We start from the raw sequence: 22,578 nt of genomic DNA on the forward strand, positions 1-22,578 counted from the left end.
TAAAGTGTAAGGTTGCTGGGCATGTTAAACATTGAATAGAGAATTGCATTGAGATGAATAAATAAAACAATTGAAACCCGTGTTTATCTTAACATAAAGGTTGTGGAAGGCGATAAACCGACATTAAATGAATTTTTAAAAATGTTAATTTAATCTTTTTTTGTTATTTTATTTTTTTTTTAGTTTTATCTTATTTACGTCATAAAGCAATAATTGTTACTACTTTAGTTAAAGATATTTCCATTTGTAAAGACGATTACTTGCAGGAAAAGCTTCTTTCAAAAAATTTCCTGTTTTATTCATGAGAATTGCACCGGAGAAAATCGAACATTGTACAAATCTTTAGACGATTTAAAACAATTGTCCTGCAAAAACATACTCAGAACAGTACTAAAATGTTCTACTGTTGGCCAGTGCGGGCTATGGCTGGTATTATGTTCGTTTTTCACCTGCTTTTTTTTTTTTGAAACACTACACAAATAATAATGATAAAATTAGAATTTTATTAAAATTTTACTGTAAGTAATGAGGGAATGTCCAACTGAATGAAATAAGCAAGTTTTTTTTTTGTTTTTTACTCTATTACCTAAAAAAAAGTAATCGCGTAAAGCGAAAGTAGTACCAGCCTTTACACGGCAGGTATATAATAGTCATATACCTGTTTTTCACTCAGCATATTAGCCAACTACAAAGTAATCTAATGAGATGGACGCGATGGGTGAAACTGCAGTCCTGGACAATAACAACACATTGGCGGACCTTTTTGAGTTAAGACTGGGTCATATTGTCTTGGCGCTAACAGTAGAGTTGTGAGAGTTACTCACCTCATCATGCCGCGCACGAGCTTTATGATTAGTATGTGAGTGATAGACTCATTGATAAGTACACGGATCAGAACCACTTTTTGACTAGACTTTGAGTGCGATTTTGTTTATTTTTTGCAAAAAAGGGCGGCAGTCGTGAGCCCCAAAAACGGACTTCATATTTGTGTTCTTGTGGTCATTTTAGTGCTGCATGCTAAAATTCGATTTTTTTTAAAATAAAATTCAACCAACAAATACACAAAACAAATTATATATTAAGAGATGCGGCGCAATAAAATAAACCTCTTTAGTTACGAATAATCGTATAGTAACTTCGCCTATCAACAGTTCTAAAGAAATTTCAAAGGAAATTGGAAATGTTGTGTCATCTCAACGGTCCAAAACTACTAGCAATAAAACACAATTGAGCGAAAATATTCAAAAAGCATGGTATAAATTCCTGGTAGGGACTTGGCATAAGTCAATTTCATCCATGCCTAAAAGAATTGAAGCTGTTCTTAAAAATAAGGGTGGATGTTCCGGGTATTAACTGCCTGGTTTGATGTTTATTCAAAAAACTAACACTCATGTACAAATTACTGTATTATTTGTAAGTTTTTTTCATATATACCTATTTTACTGCCCACATTAAAATCGATGAATTTCTTAACTTTACGTTATTTAAATTTTTAGTCTTTTCTTAACTCCAAACTAATTTTTAAATACACAAAATATGTTTGCTTTAAAAAATTAATAAAGCTTGGTGTATAGTATCGGCTATAGGTTACAGGGAAATAACAAAATTTTTGGCTGTTTTTTTTATTTTATTTTTTTTTTCCAATATTTCCGTCGACTACGTCAAACAATTTTAACGTAATGCTGTTGTATTCAACGTCTGTTTAAAAATGAAGCAGATTAATTAAAAAGCAGAAAATTAATCTGAAATATGGAATAAACAACCTAAAAATATAAAAACCATACACTCGTTCAAAAAAAAAGAAACTTCACACCTATTCTTCTTTTCACATGTGTATATACTTGGGACTCTATTTTATTAAATGGTGATGGCAACCCATTTAATGTAGTTTTTTAACAGCAGTTGTGTTCAATAAGCAGTAAATGTATAGTTAACAGTACAACAATATGTTAGACAAAATGCTAACAGACCAAACACTATGTTAACTGGAATACTTAAAAATTCCTCTCCCACTCTCAGCGATTGGTAGACTTAACAGAGATACGATATCAGTACAGGGTGGTGAAAAAGGGAGGGAAAGAGAAAATTAAAATTGCAAGCAATATTTTGTTAATTGAAATTATTGCTACAGGTATTTTGCAATATATAATATAAAATATTTTTTGTTTTTTAAATATGTATTTTGAATGGATTATCTCTCCCACTCTCTAGTCCTCTCTCTCTCTCTCCTGATCTTGTTTTCAGTAATGAGAATTTAAATCTGCGTCTATGGTCTATGCTCTATGTTAATAACTAATTTATACCGTTATTTGGAAATGTGCATGTTTGCTTATCATTTATCAAGTAAAAGGTTGACATTTCAATCTTAATTGTTAACATGTCGTCAAATGTTCGTAAAAAAATTGTGTTGGTGTTTATTTTGGTGTTAAATGGTATTTTTGTAGATGTGAGTTGTTAAGAAATTTACTAAATTGACAGTCTTAGAGAAATTTTTTTTTTTTTTTTTTTTTGGTGCAGAATGTTTCCCTTACTTTTTGTGTTAACGCCTTGGAGGTTGGGCAAAAAATCGATGATGTGCAGTCCGAACAAAGAAATAAAGATAAGGAAGAAAATGGCAAAGTAGAGGAGTCCAAAAACCAAGTCCTATCAAGCCAAAGCACTGACTTTCATAACTTCAAATACGTGAGAGCAAAGGCTGAAAAACCTGCAACTATTAGGCTAGAAGATGACAAAACAGAATCCCCCACATTTCAAACAAATCCCACAGTCATTCCATCCTCCAGAGTTTTCGAGGAATTAAATGAGAGGAATTTACAAAATTTACGAATGATTCAAAACAGAACAAAGGATACACTTTTGTTAAAACATATCGAAAAAGATGCCTCATTCAATTGGCCGGATGAAAATGTTCTAGAATGGAAACATTTGCGTCATAATGAACAAAATTATTACCTAGGTCGTTGCCTGAATGAAGTTCTTGTTGTTCTACATGATAAAATTCTATGTGTCATTAAAATCAATTACACCATACAGTCCCTGGAAACCCACACCTATTGGAATTTTGAGGAGGAACGTCAAGAGGGTATAATTCTCGTTGCCACCGAAAAACAGGTTTTATGGTTCAAACACTTTGTCAATCAAAAGTTTGAATTGTTTGCCAAGTGGACTTTGAATGACTATATAAATCAAATGGTGCATCTGTCTGTGAACTCAGAGGATTATATATTCCTGTGCTACAATGAATCGTATGTGGATGTATTCAATTTCGATATTAAAACCAAAAATGTAAAGTTGGCCCAGAGCATAGATTTGGAGACACCATGTGATGATATAGCTTTACTCAAAACTGGTTTGGAAGTTATTTTGGCCATACCTCAAAACAATAAAATCTTAATATATGTCTTCAAACATCAGGAATATATAGACCAGCCTCTTAAATTTCATTTTAAAGAGTTGATTGTCACTGAAAACTTCCACTCCCTCAGAGCATTCAGAATAACTGATAAAAATTATTTGGCCTTGAGTGGAAGTCAGCCTAGAATTTTTCTTTATCGCGATGGCAGCTTTGAACCCATTGTAGTTTTTGATGAATCTTTTGGCTTTGTAGATTTGTTCCTACCTATACCCGTAAAAGGTTATCGGGATGACATGATACTGCTATTGCAATATAATTACAACAATTTTACCTCCATTGAAGCTCTCGTATGGAATGGGGAATCATTTTCATCAAATCTACCAGTATTTTGCCTTAAAAATTCCCAAAAACTTGCAGTTCAAGATTGCCTTTTAAATAATAATCTTAAAGGTGCCATGGCTGTATCAACCCACAAAGCCCAGGTATCGCTTATTGTGCCTTCAGTAGAAGGCAAATCTCAGCTTTTGCATTTTCATTTGGAGATTATGGCCAGGAATTCAGAACTCCTCAGTTTGCAAGAAGCTTTTGAATTTTTTAAGGCCTGGGTTCATATGAGAAATGAAATGGTGGCTCAAGCTCTACTATTTTTGGATATGCCTGAAGATGTTCTATGCCAACAAATGGCTAATCAAATACCCACTGTGGAGCATTTAAAAACTCCAGAATTTCAATTTAATGGTGATGTGGAGGAGATATTTCTAAACGATTACAAATGGTCTCCCCAGGATAGTGCAGTTGATTTGAACGCGCTGCTGGATAGCGTCCAAAATTTGGAAAATTCGGTTGTACCCTCCCGGCAAAGAAGAGAATTGGAGAATGTCTATCAAGAATTACATTTGGATTCTCTGCAAGTTGATGAACTAGAAATTGAAAATCTTAATGGTCAAACCTTTTACATACAAAATGGAGTTTTAAATTTTCCTGGTGAGTTTTTGGTTTCCGAATTGGAAGTTCTGGATAGAGTGCTAGCACCTCAAAAGCGGCAATTATCCGAAGATATTGAATTGGATGGTGATCTTGAGTTTGATTATATCAATGACCTTAAGTGGGATGAATTAATGAAAAATTTGGTTTTAAGAAATGAAGAACAGGAATTGGAATCACTGCTGGTGGAAGGGGTAAGTAAACTTTTTCTTCTGAGAAGGAACCGTTGATGATATGGTTAATACCAAATGAAATAAGGTCTTAATTATTTACTACAAATTTTACTTAAGCAAATTAACAAACTAGAAAAAGCTACGCATTTCCCGCGAATATTCCATTTAAAGGTGGGTTATTTTCCCCCAGGGATTCGAGGCGGTCCGGAATGGAGCATGGCTGTAGCCTGATGGTGGAATTGAGATTGCAAGCCATTCCACCCAGCATAGACAAATTTTCACTCCCTCTACGCCAAAAACTGGTCTTCTCTGCTTTAGCTCTGGCCGCGCACCGAATCACTGTTTTCCCCCACATGAAAAGAAAAGTTTGTTTCATTTAAAGGGATCTTTCAAAATGGGTTGCAATATTACCTATTAATTTTTATAATGGCAATATACACAAAGTAATACATATTTCCAGAAAACATGTGCTTAAAGTTATTCACATACGGGTTAGCTAATACGAAGTGTTACCAATTCAAGTAACCACCTACATATTTATGTGTGAAAATATTTTTTTTTGGTTTAAATGACAAAAATTTGTGGAAGCAATCTAAATTTCAGAATACATTTACTTTTGCTCGATATGAACATTTTTTGCCTTGAATATTGCTCTGAGTCGGCGAAACACATGTTTTAAGCTGCACTCATGTAATCTGCCGAATATTTTGGCCCATTCCCGTACAAAGTGGCTTTCTTTAGCGCATTCATACATAAATTTATGATTCGATTTAGCTGAATCCGTCTGTCTGTCCATGATAATTTGTGTACAGGTCGCAATTTTCGTTCGATTGCCTTCATTTGAAACAGGCAGAGTTGAAGCCTATTGAAACTGTTCAGATGTGAATATAGCTGCCCTATATACATATATGTTGTTGTTGTTGTAGCCACATTTTCATATAGAGGTGGCGATCCTCGTCAAGCTTCTGTAGGTGAGCAAGCTCGTTCCGATCCAAAGGAAACCATGGGAACAAGGTGGCCATTGGGTATTTAAAGGCGCCAATAACTCATAGACACTCAGTATTTGTGCAAGAGCCGATGCGGCCCGGCCTCTCACTGAGAATATTGCAATAAAGTGGTAATTTTTAAACCAATTCTCCTGATATTTGGAGCGAAGGGTTATCTAATGACTTCCAACGTTGCTGTTGAGTTTCATAGAAATCGGTTCAGATTTTGATATATATGTGTTTCACATGGTTTTAATTTTTAGAGCCGTTATTAGCGGATTTTTTTGTTTGCAGATCTTTCTAAAATTTTGCTCAATGTCTTATTTTATGACTCAAAATAGGTTCAGATTTAGTTATATCTCCCACATATATTTCGTACAATTTTGATAAATACTGCATTAATTTGGTCATTTGTTAACCGATCCTAACAAAACTAGGCACAAAAGTTACTCTTATGACTCTTGAGGTCAATGGTGAATATCATAGAAATCGGTTCAGATAGAATATCATAGAAATCATTTAAGATAGATTAGATATATCTCCCATTTATATGTATTGCAAGTGCATTTATTTATCAATCTGCTCAAAATGTTACCACAATATATACGGATTTTCATAAGAATCGGTACAGATTTAGATATAGCTCCAATATATATTTTTGTCCGATTTTGACTAAACTGCAAGAAATTGGTGATTTTTTTACCGATCCTCACAAAATTTGGCACGAAAGTTTCTATTGGGTTGCCCAAAAAGTAATTGCGGATTTTTTAAAAGAAAGTAAATGCATTTTTAATAAAACTTAGAATGAATTTTAATCAAATATACTTTTTTACACTTTTTTTCTAAAGCAAGCTAAAAGTAACAGCTGATAACTGACATAAGATATATGAAAAATCCGCAATTACTTTTTGGGCAACCCAATAGTTTAACTGTTTTTAGATCTCTCATGTATTTAACACCTATCAGTTCAGATTTAGATATAGCTCCCATATATCTCGATCTTTACAAAGTGCTTCTTCTATGACTCCTGCAATATGTTTGAGTTTTGGTCGAAATTTTTCATTTTAAAATTTAACCAAATTTTAAGTTGTTCTTCTATGACTCCATGTTGGTCGACATTTTGCATTTAAAATGTAACCAAATTTAAACTTCGGCGATTGGGCCTAGAACCCAATGTTGTGAAAGGTACCAAAAGATCGGCTTTACCTGACCTTAGCCCATCCTTACTGGTTTTTGTCCTCAACTTGATCCATGGGATTGGTATCTGGCGAATTTGATAGCCACTTGGTGGACGAAATGAAGTGGGGAACATGATTTTTTTTGCCATATTTGGTTTGTAAGTGCTTTATATGAAGATGCTGTGTCTTGTTAGTACGTTCGTAGTTTACAATGGAAATTTTGGCGTGCCCGCACCACCAAAGCAGGTTCTAAAATGTTATCCCGATGATAAGGCACATTTACTTTGACACCAGGCTCCATCACAACGATTGGAGAGTGGTCATCGGTGGTCTGCTGTCCATACCATCACTTGAGATGTAAAATTACTTCACATGTTGGTAGGTTTATATTCTCGTACGTGCGCTCGGTTAAGTGAAAAGATTGTTTGGCGGTTACGAAGTGCTCAATCGGGTAATGTTTCTTTTCAGAGAACACGATTTTCGGAAATTCTCCCCGTTGGTGCAAGCGGAGCAACTTATTTGCTCTTTCGATGCTAAACTTGTTATTGCTTTGGTGTAAGGTCTAAAGCTGTCAAACTATCAATAATCGCAATATTTTATACTTTTTAAAATAAATACCGATAGTATTTCAAACGAAAATGAGAAGTAAAAATCAGGACATCGATTTACATAGAAGCAATACCAATACACAGACCAAATAAAACCAAGGTTAATTAAGTCAGTTGGAAGTCAAACGAATAATCATTGTACAAAATGTTGCTCCCTCTATAGGCGCAATGTATCTTAATGGATACCTTTAGTGTCGGATTATTTATTTATTTTTATTATTATTATATTTATTTTTGTTTAGTTTTGCAAACAATTTTACTTTTGCGATAGTATCCTTCGGAAAAATATCAATCGATATTCAGTTAAAAAATTAAATATCGATAGTGCTATCGATATTCCACCAGCTCTAGTAAGATCAAGTGCCTTTTGGTACTTGGAAGGCTTCACCTTGAGCTCTTTTTTCAATATATGTTACCTCCTTTAAATTTAGAGTGCACAACAAGCCGTTTAGGTGTATGTCCAAAATGGCATGGGGCGGATTAATATCCACACCCTCTTTTCAACCTAACCCAACCTACCACCTTTAACGCGATATTTTCACATCTTTAGCCATTTGGATTTCGTTGAAATCGAGCCTTCACTCACCAACCCATTTCAGGTGTTGTTGCAGTTTTTTTGGACCACAACCAAAGCGTTTGGCAACGCTAGCAGTATCATTATGACGATTTGTGATTCAATACACAAACATTTTATTCACTTTGTGGTGTTTTGTGTTCGCCAACAATAGTCCGATGTGATTTTCCAGGCAATTATAACGCAAATAATATTAAACTTGAATCCATCACTAGTTTAATACACAAACATTTTGTTCACTTTGTGGTGTTTTGTGTTCGCCAACAATAGCCGGATGTGATTTTCCAGGCAATTATAACGCAAATAGTATTAAACTTGAATTCATCACTAGTAACATATATCAGACATATATAACTTGTATGTATCACTTCGTTTGGGCTATCTTGTATGTTTACTACTTTGGGGTTTGAACCTTGGAATAATTAGGTAGCACTTTTTGATATAGATAAGGTTTTCCTCTGTTTCGGAGATGGAAAAAACTTATGTCTGTGCTTTCATTTGTTATTCACATATATTTTTGCTTCATTTTCGAAAACTATTTATAAAATATGAATTCCTTATTATATTTAAACTTATCAATAGGATATTGTTGTCGAAGATGTTTTAAAAATACAAACTTTAAACACTTTGGCCTTTCCCGATGATTATCTAGTGGCCAATGGTCCACGTTCGTCTATAGTAAAGGCAGAGAAATATTTCAATAATACCTTATCCGCCAATTCAGTAGACACGGATGGCTTTATCAATGGCCAAAATCCGGTGGAAGCTATATCTCTAAATGATGGACAAGAATGGTTGGGATCAGCGGTATTTAATCAATTGGAAGTAACGGAGATTTTGGAGGTATAAAATATATTTTCATATGATTTTTCCATTCTTTTAAATTCTATGTTACCCAAATAGCTCAATGGCACAGTTCATGGTCGTAATGTCGATAATGTTCCCGCCAATCCCACCTTGTTGGAATCGAATATTATAGAAGCTTCTTGTGTCTTCAATGACTTGGAAGTCAATGGACCCATAGTACTTAAAGGCAATTTAGATGGACAACCTTTGGGTGAATTGCTGCAGGATATTCTACAAAAACCCGAAGATCCTAGAGAAGAAATCTTGGTAACTTCAGCAAAATCATTTTCATCTATAACCTTGCCCTTGGACTTTGAATTGGAGGAGAATAGAATCAATGAAATACCAACGGAAAAATTTGTCACCCTACATACACCTCAAACCTTGGAAGTTAGCAGCTTGGAGGGCTATGTCTACTTTTATAATTTAACACTTCAAGGTCTTTATGATGGTATAAATATTGAAAATGTCTTGAGAGAAGTCATAAGGCTTGATAAGCCTTTGGATTTGAGCACCACTCAGTTAATTTTCGAAGAAGAGCTGCAAGCAGAAAATTTAATAATTCTCGAAAGAATCAATAACCTGTCTATAAAAGATAATCTGCAGCTATTGAATGAGGGTTTGCATATACAGAATGCTGAATTTGAGCATTTGCAAGCCACAACTGTGGAATTTATACAAGACATTGTGGGTCCCGGCAAGCTCAACAACATTGAATTGCATGATTTTGTCACAGATCGTTCTTGGCATGCTCCACCCATACAGGGAAATCTTTTCCTCAATGAATTAAGAGCGGCACAGGGCTTGCAGGCCGATGAATTGCATGGCATAAATGCTGAAATTCTTTTGGATTTTCTAAAAAATATTGAAGACATGCCTGAAATGGTTTTAAATGGCCAAATACAAGTGGATCACATTATGGTTACCGGAGATGTGCAGGCCCAGAAACTCAATGGTCAACTGTTTGATGAGGATATACAGATGACAGCCATATGGCTAAATCGTGCCAATCATTTGACTCCTACCATAAGCTTTAAAAATCCCTTAGATATTCAAGGAAATTTGATAATTCAAGGCAAATATCAAGAGCTTAATATGCCTGAATTTATGGCAGATATAGTTATGAGGAATTACAATGAATCTTTTGCCAGCATAAAAGCTCCCAAACATTTTCTCAAGCCTGTCTATGTATTGCGCAACACTCAAGTTAAGGCCTTAAATGGAGTGCCTTTTGATAATATAGCTTTGAAGACCAAAGCAAACCATTTTCCAGGAACTGTCAAAGTCAAGGGCAAGTTGATAACGCCCCACTTGGAAGTTCAAGGTCAAGTAAATGGTGCAGACTTAAAGAACATGGAAGATATTTTATATTATGATCCTCAATGGCAAAATTTTGTACTCAAAGGAGAAGTGCGCTTTGAAAATCCAATTGCAGTGGAAGATTTAACTGTGATGGGCGATTTTAATGAGTTAAGAAATTTAAGTGACTTCTTTAGCCAAGTGATTTATAAGTCTGGACCATGCCGTTTGCAAGGGCAAAACAATTTCACCGGTCGTGTTTCCATAGAACAGGGAGCCTTTATAGGTCAACTCAATAATTTGAATGTGGAAAATCTTTTCCAACAATTGATATTCATAAAGGGAACAGAACCTGTGATCATTACATCACCTTTGTTATTTGAAGATGCTGTGAAATTTAATCAAATTTCAATACACAAATCCTTGAAGACCAGGTTGTTGAGTGGATGTTCAGTGGCTGAATGGCTTAGTGATACACTGAGAGCAAATGAAGACCATTATATACCATGTGAGTAGACTATGTGATGTAAAGTAAAGTGATATCTATTTAGTAGACTTTTTGTTTGTAGAGTATACATTATTAAAATTGGACTTATTAAGTTTGTTAAGAAATTTATTGTTGAAGAACATTTCATTGAAATATTTTTGTTTAGAGAAAAATTAATTGAAATTTAACTTGAACGAAAATTAAATGAAATTTTGGCATTCGGAAAAAATTTTATTACAAGTTTCTTTTAAAATTTGTCATTAGAGAAAATTTTATGGTAATTTTTTTTAGATAAAATTTAATGAGCGCCTAAAACCCTTCCACACATACTGCTTTATAAATTGATAGTTGATCATCAATATCTCCTGTTACTCCGGTTCTTGGGTAATAACAATACCGGTATCATAGTTATAATAATTTCGCCCTTCTTCTTTTATTCTTCTTCATTTAAAAGTTGAGTTCTGCATTTAAAAGTTAATAATATAGAAGAAAATTGTTGAAGTTTTAGAAACTTCCTCGAACCAATAACTTCTATTCATACAACTTTTGTCTCATCCTTTCCCTATCCCTTGGTTTCCTTTCAGATTACTTACAATTTTCACCGGGAGCCTTGGATGGCAATTCTCTTAAAGCCCACTTCATCAACAATTTGAATTTATCACGCATTGTAACCCTAAATACTCCTCAGGAATTTGAAGAGACAGTACAATTTTCAGATGTTTACCTACAAGGTTCCATACAAGTCAACGGTTCGGTTAATGATTTGGATTTACAAGAAGAATACAACAATACTTTAATGGTAAGTCCTGAAAATTCTTCATTTTCCTCTTTTCCTAAAATTCTGATTTTCAGATTTATGGTGATCAACATATAATAACACCCTTAACCATAGAATCCATACTTGTATTACAAGATCTTCAAATTCTGGGTTTGGTTAATGGCAATAAGAATTTGAGTGATGTGGCCTTATTAGGAGAAGATTTAGAAATACAATCTCCCATTTACTTTAAATCTTTATACAGTCCCCATTTAATCGCTAACGATCTTGTAACAGGCATTGAATTAGACAAATGGCTGCAAAGTGCTGTAAAATCTCAGAGCCAGGAGAAACAATACGTAACAGGAAATTGGGCTGCCAGGTTATTAACAGTTAAACAAGGCCCTAATCAATTTCAATATGCCATTAATGGCTACCAGCCTTGGCAATATAATTCCTATATAAGATACCCCAGAAGCTATAGCGATGCTGAACGAGAGGAGTTATGCGAAATGCTTAAGAGTTTATGGAAGAAAATCGAGCAGAAATCGGTTATGGTAAAATATTTGGAAGAAAGCTTTGTTATGGAATTCGAAAGCAGCAAAAATGTTTCAAGAAAAATATTCCATATGAATTATGGCCTTAAGAATTATATGCTTTTAAACGAGCATTGTGTTTCCCATATTTATTTATGGAATCCTGTAAATGGAAACTTCACCCACCATCTCACTTATGAATCGGGTCCTATAGCCCAGATAGTGGTTATAACACCACGTAATTCAGAGCAGCTGGAGTTTATAACTAATTATGAAAACACAGAGCCACTAAATTGCTCCATCTCAAAGGGAGTAAATGTGTGGAGCTCAAAGGATGATACCATCATAAATGAAAGAACTTATTTGGAGGAAGTTTCGGATATAAGTATAGCCAACAATAGGGATTTATCCTTGTTGGTCTTGGCCAAGGATGTGGTGAAAGAAATTGATTTAAGATCTTTCGAAACTTTAAACAAATGGCGATATCCATTTAAGCAAAGAAAGTATAGTAGAAATCTTCGTTTTTTGAAGTCAGAATCAGAGGATGAGGCTGGAATTCTGATAACCAATGGTCTAGAAATAGTATCCCTAGGCCAAACCATAGACGAGAAAAACTCCAAAATCAAAAAGGATATTATCAATTTGTTTATGCCTTCGTTCTTCCAAATCCCCTCTTGGCTGGGTTATCAGGAATATGAAACCATTTCAATGCTCAAACCCAATAGAGCCATAGTTAGGAAGTTGGCTTTGTCGGATTTTAAACAAGTTTTGGAGCGCATTCTTTTGGACTTATCAGAAAAATTAAATCAAGAAATTAATATCACCCAGCTAAGCATACCGGAATCTGATTTATTCGATGAATATCTAATACCAGACTTTGTGGCCATTATGGAACAGTTGCAGAAACAAAAGTTACTAACCAAAGAACAATTAAATCTGAACTATGGGGACATATCTTTGCCGGCCACTCCAGCTCAGGTATTGGCTGGCCATGTTTTACAAATTGTTTGGCCTGTAGTGGAAGAGCTTGAGGAAATGCATGGTCTTTTGAAAGATAATGAAAGCCATAATCATCTTTTATGTGATCAAATTAAACGTTCGCTGGGCTCTGTAATGGGAGATGTCTTAAGAGAAGCTTTTCCTCGACAGAGCAAAGGCCAAAGCCAGGAATTGCATGGAGTTATAGAAAGAATAAGGGAATTCGACAGAGAACTGCATACATATGTGGAGATTTTGAATAAGAAATCGGAAGATAATATGGAAATGTCTGCTTCCAATAGAACAGATAGAATATTCAAAACCAAACATAACTACACCCAAAATGCTGACTCATACGCATCAAGAAGAGGAGAAATCCTTCGTTTAGAGGTAGGCTCCATTACCAAACCTCGAAGTTTAGTGGCCACAACTAGTTTTATGACTCCTGATCACGACTCTGGCATATATATTTGTGGGGATGGCGACATTTCTCATGGAAAGCCCTTCCAAGTCATCAATGTACAAAATCCTCATTATTTAATGGAATTGCGTGTAAAGCAGGAGACTCTATTAATATTCATAGAAAACTGTTGTGAAGTTCAAGTTTGGCGTTATAAGGGTACCCAAGGATTTATAAAATTTGCCACCATCCCAAGTGATATGTCGGTTCAACAGATACTTACCATGCCATTGCCTAATGAAGATGGGAATCCCCGTTACTATTTGGGTTTATTATTACCCAATAAGCTGAAATTCTATGAAATTTTAGTACAAGGAATTTCAAGGCAACCTCCTACATTACCTTGTGCTTGAGTGAATGTTTTTTCTTGCTTCTCCCATTTATTGATTTAATAATTTGTTTTTAAATTTATTTGTTTATTTATTCAATTCTTATTTGCTTTACCATAAAATCAGCCTTAAAACTATTTTAAGTTTTTTTTTGTTTTTCTATAAATCGTTTACATGTGACTTCTTTTGTTTCTAAGAGGATTTTTCTCATAATTAGGAAAAAATTCTCCTTGCCTTCTTGTTTAAGTTTAATGCTATTATGGTTTTTTTTTTTGTTTGTAAAAATCCTTTTTTATTTATATAATTAATAAATATTACTAAGAAACTAATAATTGCAACAACAAAAATTCCACTAGATTTCTTTTTAAAATCACCACAGAGTCAGCCAGGAGTTTGTTTTTAAGTTATTGGTCCCATAAATCCTAAAAAAAATCTGGCAACCATTGATTTTAATCATTGCGTATTTATATGAATAGGGAAATAAACAAATATTTTTTTAAGAATTATTTTGCCTTTTAAATTTTTTTGTACAAATTTGAACGATTTATCGTATTATGTGTAGGACCCATTTAGTTCTTAATAAGTTTTGGTAATCTTCATACATAAGGGTGGATAACACATTTTGTTTTTCGTTAGAGAGTAGAACACATATTTAATCAAAGCGTGTGAATGACCCATTAAGTTTTTTTAATGGTTAAAAATTAGCACTTAATGGGGTATTTACACTTAGAGATAACAATTCATTCCTACTGGAAAAATTTCTTGAATAAGATTCGAAAAACTTTATTTACAGGATTCACTTAATAATTTTGTGGTCAGCAATCAGTGGACATAAAATTCTTAAAATGTTTGACATTACTCGTCATTAAAATTGACAATTTTCCCTTTGTTTACAATAATTTTTGGTTTATGTTTTTTCCTATTTGTGGCATTTTCCATCGGCACATTTTGATTTAAATTGGGCCTTTTCACTTATAGTTTTCTGCAAGTGACGCAATCCTATAATTATCTTTTTAAAGTGTTTGGACCCATTAGGAGGCCAGCGTCGCGCAGAGTTTAGCATGTGAGCCTAGGACGCTGGTTCAAATTCTTATGAGAACCTCCGGAAAAAATTTTTCAGCGATGGTTATCGCCTCTTAATGCTATTGACATTTGTGAGGTGCTACGTCGTGCAAAATCTTTTCCCCAAAGAGGTTTCGCAGTGGGACAGGGGGTTCAGACTAGGTTATAAGAAGGAGGCCCTTTATCATTGAGTTTAAAACTTGGATCGTACAGCACTCATTGATATGTGAGAAGATTGTCCCTGTTTCTTAATGAAATGTTCATGGGCAAATTTTCAGGGCTCTTAAGTCCAATGTAGAGTCGTTTACACTCAAAAAAATTGATATCTAAGAAATCAAAATTTTAAAATTTTTCTTAAAGTGTTTAGGTCCCTTTTGTTTTCTTGGCAACCCTTTTTTTCCAAATTAATTTTTTTTCCAATTACTTATCATTCTACTTCTTAAAAATTTTATCATTTTTCCCTTGGTGAAAAGGACCCTTTCATTTCCTTGGCAACTCGTTTTCTTTTGTGGGATTTAAGCTTATACACAAAATTGCTGAAATATTTACAAGTGCTTAACTAGATTACTTTAGGACGGACCCCTTTTTAAGGTATCTTTACCGGTAAAAATAGTCTAGGATCCCCTATTTTGGGACTTAGCCTAACTACCACTTGATCATCACCATCGCCCACCTCAAGGAATGAATTCCAATCGGCTAGGAAATAGAAACCATTTTTCTTTTTGGGTGGCGGTGGTGCCTCAGTGTTGGGATCAGGGCCAAATGAATCTTCCAAATCGGCCAAAGATCCATTACGTGACTCCTCTGTGGTGGTGCTAGTGCTACTTGATGAACTAGCTTCTGTGCTTGTTTTTATAGAGGAAGATTCCATGACCTCATCTAAATTTAAGTTTAATTGTACCCTGGTGGGATTTTCTGTCGAACTCTTGCCACTACTAGCCGCCGTTGTGGCTTCTGTTGTCTCAGCACTTTGCCTGCGCGCCTTCAGCTTATCATCTTCGGGGCTTTGTGTTTTTTTCAATGATTCCAAATACTGAGCATCAGCTTTTCTTAAAAGCTCTGGATTATTGCTTATGTTAAGCTTTTGCAATTCTTCAAGGTTTTTAATCAATCTTTGCAGTTCACCCAAATCCTTGGCTGGATTTTCAGTAGATGACATATCGGCTTCTGAAGTGTTCTCTGGCAAAGCAGTTTGATAATTCATTTCACTGAATTCACCCTCAGAATCTTCTCGCTCGGGCAAAACCATTTGGTAATTGAATTCACTGAAAGCTGCCGTCATATCATCACCATCATCAAACTGTAGATCTTCCACCTGCTCATCGCTTCTGCGTTGGAAGCCTTGAGGGAACTCTGTGGAGACTCCTATTTTGTTGGCTGCTCTTTTAATGGCAGCCTCTATAATTTTGGTGGCACTGAATACAGGCAATTCCACAGAACTTTCTGTAGTTGTTTTGGGTTCGCGCGGTGTTAGGGACTTCATGGTGGTCAATGAAAATACGGCAGTTTTTTCCGAAGGCTCATTTTCCTCTGGCGATTCGGTTGTGGGTCGAAAGACTGGTCTTTCTCTATCTTGAAAATATTTTTCCTTGCTAATTTCTTCGGGTTGTGTTTGTTCCACATCCTTCAGGCCGTTAAGATCCAATTTAGTTTCCAGCTTTTCCGTCAACTCCTTGGGTAGGGTGATACCTAATTTCTTCAATTCCTGGGCATTATTTAAAAGCTTTTGCAGCTCCTCCAAATCGGATTTTTCATGTTTCACTTTATTCACCTCGGAAGAGGTTTTGGCCACAAATCGTGGTGGTTCCTTGGTTACCGTTTTATGGATCATAGGAGGCTGTAGGTCTTTGTATGTGCTGCTCTCCACATAAGGTTTGGCATAAACAATTTCCCTCAATTCCTCGCTGGAGGTTTGCTCTGGTTGTTGCTTATTTACAAAGGGTTTTTCTAAAGTCTGCTTGTAAGTTGGCAAATCCAATCTCAAATTTTCAGCTTCCTTCATTATGAGATCTTCCACCTTTTTGAAGTTCAATTCCTTGGGGGTGTGAATATCCTTTTCGGATGCTGCATAATACTCTTCCTTGTTGGGATAGACAATATGGGCTCCATTGAGTTTCTGTACATTTTGTGATCTTTGAGAGGCGGCACTCTGCAGTGCTGGCGATTGAGTGGCTTCTCTTTCATTTTTCGTCTTGGGATTAGGATTTGGAGTGGGCAGGGCAATGCGTACCCGCTCCAGTTCCTGCACTTTGCTCAACAATTTCTGCAATTGAACAAATTCGTTGGCATCAACTTCCCTCAAACTGCTTCCGGATCCGGTATCATTGGTTATGTCAATAATGCGCTGAGCAAAGTTCTGGGATCTCCTGGTAGTGCTCTCATACAATTGTTCCTCATAGGCCTTGGCAGCTGTAGCCTTGGTTGAAATTTCTATGTCGCCATATTGGCCTCTATCGCCATTGCCCACCTGATTATACAGATTCCTCAGATTGGCAAAGTCATTGACCGGCAGGCGATAGTCATCTTTGGTGGGTGCCTTGACATTGCGCGTGGTAAATCCTAGGAGCGGAGATAGAGGCGTATCAGTTGCCAGAGGACTGGGTAAATTGGCAGGGCGACTATTCAAGCGTTCCAATTGTTGCACGCGATTTATGAGTTCCTCCAGTTGAGCTTGGTCGGCAGATTGTTTCTTGGGTCGCGGTTCATAATCTATCGAAGACAGAGGAGGAGGAGCATGGGTGGTATAGGGTCTGGGCGTGGTTGTAGTAGTGGATGTTGTTGTGGTAGTGGTTGTTGTTGTTGGCGGTGGTGGTGGTGGTGTTGTAGTAGTAGTGGTAGTTGTTGTACTAGTGGTTGTTGTAGGCGCCGGTGTGGTAGTGCTGGTAGTCTTCACTGCAGCTCTATCCAACTCGGCGAAATATTTTTGCAGTTCCACCAAATCTGTTAATGTTGGAGCTGGTCTCGAGGTTGTACTTGTGGTGGTCGTTGTAGCTTTGGGTTTCTGTCTAGCCTTTGCTTGCTCAAATAGTTTCTCTAGCTGACTATCATCGGTCAAGAGCTGACGTAGTTGCCACATATCTGTAGGTCCCAACTGGGCATTCACATTTACTGCTGGCCTTCTGCTGGTGGTAGTGCGTGGGGTAGTTGTGGTTGTAGTGGGCCTCTGAGTAGTTCTAACACTGACTTGCTCATATGCCTGTAATTCTTGCAACACTTGTTGTAGTTGCTGCAAATCTGGTTGAGTTTGTCCTCTTGCTGCTTGCTGTTGCAGCAGCAACAAATGTTGTTGTGGTGTTAAACCAGCCAAGGGCGAGGAGGGCCTGCTAGTGGTGGTAGTAGTGGGCTTTTTAGAAGTCTTGGCATTGGCCTTCTCATAGGCCTGCAATTGTTGTAAGACCAATTGGAGCTGTTGCAAATCCGGCTGAGTACTGCCTCTTCCCACTTGTTGTTGAAGTTGCAATAGGTGTTGTTGGGGTGTTAAACCTGACTGTGAGAAACGATTGCCCAAAGTTTGCGACTCTATTGTAGGGGGTGCTGGTGTTACCACCCCTACTGGTCTTGAGGCAGCAGCATTGCCACCTCTGTTTACGGAAGAGACAGGTTTTAAGGCATTTTGTGGTTTCACATTGAGATTTTCTAGTTCCTGTAGATTTTTCAACAGTTTTGATAATTCATCACTTTGAGCTGCTGTTTCCTGGTTCCCTTGGCTGCCAAAGTTTATATCAAAATTGGGATCTATGCGCCTGCGTGGTTTCTTGGGTTCAATAAGCAAAGGATCGCCGTTGGTAATTAAGGCAGGGGTTGTGGGTGGTTTTGGTGTTGTAGTAGTAGTTGTCGTTGTCGTTGATGTTGTTGTCGTCGTAGTAGTGGTAGTGGGCCTGGGCCTGGGAGTTGTAGCTACAATTTTAGGGCTAAGATTCAAACGTTCCAGCTCTCTTAGATTTTCCAACAATTTATTCAGCTCATCTGCCCTACTTCCGGAGGCAGCACTTTTCTTTGCCTTTAGACTTCCCGAAGGTATTTTGGCTGTGGCTATTTCACTGCCTTCACCCAATTGCTCTAAGGCATTTTGAGTGGTCGAAGAAGCCTCATTCTTTTTAATGGCTTTCCTCTTGCGTCCACCCACAATGCCAAAACGTGTTAAATAACCCTCTACTTCGGGTTTGACGCGTATCTCTTCTCCTATATTCAAAGGTTTAAACATCGAATAAGCATCTGGTTTGATTTGAGGGGCCAAACTCTGGGGACGCAAACCCTTCAAATCAGCCACACTTACTACTTGTGGAACAGGAGCACTTTCAGCGGCATAATACTCATCGTAACTTGCTCCACCACGATTGCGAGTTTGAGTTTGGCTAACAATGCCCATAGATTCTAACACATCAGCCACGGGCTTAATGGTGGGCCGTTTTCTTTTCTCCAAGGCCTGCTTAAGAAATTCCACATCCTTGGCACTATAATGGCTGCTAAAACGATGACCTGGTTTTGGTGTCTGGTTGGAGAAGTCTTGGGGTCCATAGGCATGATTAAAGGGCAAATCAGTAACCAAGGGTTTGAAATTGGCCAAGTGATCATTATTTAGAGAGGGAGTCATGCGATACAATACTGGAGGTGGATTTGAAGGATGGTAGGTTGTGGGATTAGGAGCCATTGCTGGAGGTTTCATCATAAATGAGGGTTTATAGGTGGTGGCATCCACTGGACCCACAGCCACATTTTCGAATTTACCTTCGTTATGGCCGGAAGGTGTTAGAAATTGTATAGGCTGATGGGAAGTGTAGGAATCCACCACTTTGGTTACGGGAGGGCGGGTAAAAAGTTCCTACGAAAAAGAAACCAAAAGTTATACAAAACAATTAAAAGAAATATAATTTTTCTCTTCAACCTGTAAATTTTCTTCGGTATTGTTGTCGGTGTTGTATGGCAGAACCAGCATCAGAGCCCTCATGTTATCAGCTCTTATCTTATCGCCAGCCTCCATACTTTTATGGTATTCCTCACGGGTGACTTTCTCATAAAGTTCCTCAATCTCACCTCTAAGAAGGGAAAAGTTATGTTAAAATCTCTCCAATTTTTGAAAAAATTAATTTGACTAACCTTGTTAAGCGTGGCAAACTGGGATCCCCATTCAAAATCTGTTGCACCTCGTGTATGGTCTCCTCTAAGGCTGGTGGCTGGAAATATGATCTCTCCACATGTTGTAATAATCTGGCTCTCAACGCATTTGAAGATTCTATGGTGGGCAGGGTAAATACGGAAGCTGGAACCAGGCTTAGCCAAAGGATTATGGCCCACCAGCGTGGTGGCACTAATTTGAGAGGATGTCTCATTGTGATTACTGCAATGGAAAATGAAAATAATTGGAAAATGTTATAATTTACGGTCAATTATGCTTAAATTCAAACGCGAACTTTTTTCAAACTGGTTCAAAGTTTGTTTGCTTTACATCACTTCGTCCCCTAGGCTTTTAATGTGTCTTTTGTGAAAGGATAGTCCTCTTCAAGATTGCTGCTGACCATACATATTATCTGGCAACAACTGGTTTTTATATACAATCACAAGTGTTTCTTCATAGATGTTGTCTTTGATGGACAGTTTTTAATTTGCTTAATTGTAGTTTGTTCAGCTAGCCAAAAGTTTGCCAATGGAAACAACTAAATTTGTCCCGGTTGTTACCCAACAAACTATAAGAGCTATTGCCAATGTAAAAAAAAAGGAAGCAAACAATTAATTGTTCCCATGGATATGTTCAAACAAACATGGACAACACCTTGGTAACGTTATTTTTCATTTGAAATGGCTAGAAACAGTTTCAATATTTTTGAACGAATTTTGCAACATTTGCAATAAAACTTGAGTTTGCATAATTTGTGTTGGAAATTACACTTAAAAAAAAGTTTTCTGTAAAAAGCAAGAACTTTTAGAATTAAAAATTGAGGAGGAATTGAATACGGCTAGAGAAAATGCCTCTAAAAATCTACGAGAGAAAAAGCAACGTTGGTAAAAGCATTTGCAACAAAGTGGTGGCATCCTATTGGAAAGTACCAACACGAATACTGCCATCGTGACAACTATGAAAAATGCAGCCAATGCTGTCAAGGTGGCCCATTAAATATGGATGTTGATAAGGCCAATTAAAGCATGGATGATAATGTGGATAATGTGTGTGTGTGTGATAATTTGGCTTGTGAAATTTGCGATGCTATTTAAAATCCAGTTACATTCAGTGAAGACATAGATGGTGAAAACTTGGAGATGAATTGGAACAAGATAACTTTGATGGGGAATTTATTGGTGTACCAAAACCCGCTACCACATTTCCCGAAATTCCGGACGAAGAGGTTGTCAAAAAAAACAAGTAAAAGCGTGCTAAGTTCGGCCGGGCCGAATCTTATATACCCTCCACCATGGATCGCATTTGTCGAGTTCTTTTCCCGGCATCTCTTCTTAGGCAAAAAAAAAGGATATAAGAAAAGATTGCTCTGCTATTAGAGCGATATTAAGATATGGTCAGTTTGGACCACAATTAAATTATATTTATGTTGGAGACCTGTGTAAAATGTCAGCCAATTCGAATAAGAATTGCGCTCTTTGTGGGCTCAAGAAGTAAAATAGAGAGATCGATTTATATGGGAGCTGTATCGGGCTATAGACCGATTCGGACCATAATAAACACGTATGTTAATGGTCATGAGAGAATACGTCGTACAAAATTTCAGGCAAATCGGATAATAATTGCGACCTCTAGAGGCTCAAGAAGTCAAGATCCCAGATCGGTTTATATGGCAGCTAAATCAGGTTATGAACCGACTTGTACTTTATTTGACATAGTTGTTGAAAGTAACAATTAAAAACGTCTTGCGAAATTTCAGCCAAATCGGATAGGAATTGCGCCCTCTAGAAGCTCAAGAAGTCAAGTCCCCATATCTGTTTATATGGCAGCTATATCAGGTTATGAACCGATTTGAACCATATTTGGCACAGTTGTTGGATATCATAACAAAATACTTCGTGCCAAAATTCATTCAAATTGGGTAAGAATTGCGCCCTCTAGAGGCTCAAGAAGTCAAGACCCAAGATCGGTTTATATGACAGCTATATAAGGTTATGGACCGATTTTAACCATACTTGGCACAGTTGTTGGATATCATAACACAACACGTCGTGCAAAATTTCATTCCAATCGGATAAGAATTGCGCACTCTAGAGGCTCAAGAAGTCAAAACCCCAGATCGGTTTATATGGCAGCTATATCAGGTTATGGACCGATTGGAACCATACTTGGCACAGTTGTTGGATATAATAACGAAACACGACGTGCAAAATTTCATTCCAATCGGATAAGAATTGCGCACTCTAGAGGCTGAAGAAGTCAAGACCCAAGATCGGTTTATATGGGAGCTATATCAGGTTATAAACCGATTTGAACCATACGTGGCACAGTTGTTGAATATCAGAACAAAATACGTCGTGCAAAATTTCATCCCAATCGGATAAGAATTGCGCACTCTAGAGGCTCAAGAAGTCAAGACCCAAGATCGGTTTATATGGCAGCTATATCAAAACATGGACCGATATGGCCCATTTACAATACCAACCTACCTATACTAATAAGAAGTATTTGTGCAAAATTTCAAGCGGCTAGCTTTACTCCTTCGGAAGTTAGCGTGCTTTCGACAGACAGACGGACGGACGGACGGACAAACGGACGGACATGGCTAGATCGACATAAAATTTCACGACGATCAAGAATATATATACTTTATGGGGTCTCAGACGAATATTTCGAGTAGTTACAATCAGAATGACGAAATTAGTATACCCCCGTCTTATGGTGGAGGGTATAAAAACCGAAAAACTATCACAGCCACCGCAGCCGCAGAACATGAGGATCCTGATCTGAAACAATTATTGGCTAACACACATATATGGCACCTAGAGTTAACTTGCTACACGAATCAAGAAA

General features: G+C 36.8%; 2 protein-coding genes across 2 annotated transcripts; one reads left to right on the forward strand and one right to left on the reverse strand.

Annotated features, from left to right (window-relative positions):
- Window positions 1-2,377: 2,377 nt before the first annotated feature.
- Window positions 2,378-13,800, forward strand: LOC106090558 (uncharacterized). Its single transcript, XM_013256794.2, has 6 exons — window positions 2,378-2,446; window positions 2,518-4,533; window positions 8,441-8,701; window positions 8,762-10,511; window positions 11,075-11,289; window positions 11,343-13,800. Exons 1-6 carry the CDS (start codon window positions 2,378-2,380, stop codon window positions 13,572-13,574), a joined length of 6,543 nt encoding a protein of 2,180 aa, XP_013112248.2. The 3' UTR covers window positions 13,575-13,800.
- Window positions 13,801-15,032: 1,232 nt separating this feature from the next.
- Window positions 15,033-20,299, reverse strand: LOC106090559 (calponin homology domain-containing protein DDB_G0272472). Its single transcript, XM_013256796.2, has 4 exons — window positions 20,024-20,299; window positions 19,710-19,950; window positions 19,498-19,648; window positions 15,033-19,434 (listed from the first exon to the last, which is right to left on the reverse strand). Exons 2-4 carry the CDS (start codon window positions 19,940-19,942, stop codon window positions 15,199-15,201), a joined length of 4,620 nt encoding a protein of 1,539 aa, XP_013112250.2. The 5' UTR covers window positions 19,943-19,950; window positions 20,024-20,299; the 3' UTR covers window positions 15,033-15,198.
- Window positions 20,300-22,578: the final 2,279 nt, after the last annotated feature.

This window comes from Stomoxys calcitrans, chromosome 4, assembly GCF_963082655.1.
Source record: "Stomoxys calcitrans chromosome 4, idStoCalc2.1, whole genome shotgun sequence".
In the NCBI taxonomy this organism is placed as follows: domain Eukaryota; kingdom Metazoa; phylum Arthropoda; class Insecta; order Diptera; family Muscidae; genus Stomoxys; species Stomoxys calcitrans.

Excerpts from the sequence above, each read along its gene's own strand:
- LOC106090559 (XM_013256796.2), bottom strand. The coding sequence starts at position 19,942 with ATGAGACATCCTCTCAAATTAGTGCCACCACGCTGGTGGGCCATAATC. Across the intron at positions 19,649-19,709 it reads AGTTTGCCACGCTTAACAAG|AGGTGAGATTGAGGAACTTT; the intron begins GTTAGTCAAATT and ends TTCCCTTCTTAG. Across the intron at positions 19,435-19,497 it reads ATACCGAAGAAAATTTACAG|GAACTTTTTACCCGCCCTCC; the intron begins GTTGAAGAGAAA and ends TCTTTTTCGTAG.
- LOC106090558 (XM_013256794.2), top strand. The coding sequence starts at position 2,378 with ATGTCGTCAAATGTTCGTAAAAAAATTGTGTTGGTGTTTATTTTGGTG. Across the intron at positions 8,702-8,761 it reads AAGTAACGGAGATTTTGGAG|CTCAATGGCACAGTTCATGG; the intron begins GTATAAAATATA and ends TTACCCAAATAG. Across the intron at positions 10,512-11,074 it reads TGAAGACCATTATATACCAT|ATTACTTACAATTTTCACCG; the intron begins GTGAGTAGACTA and ends GTTTCCTTTCAG.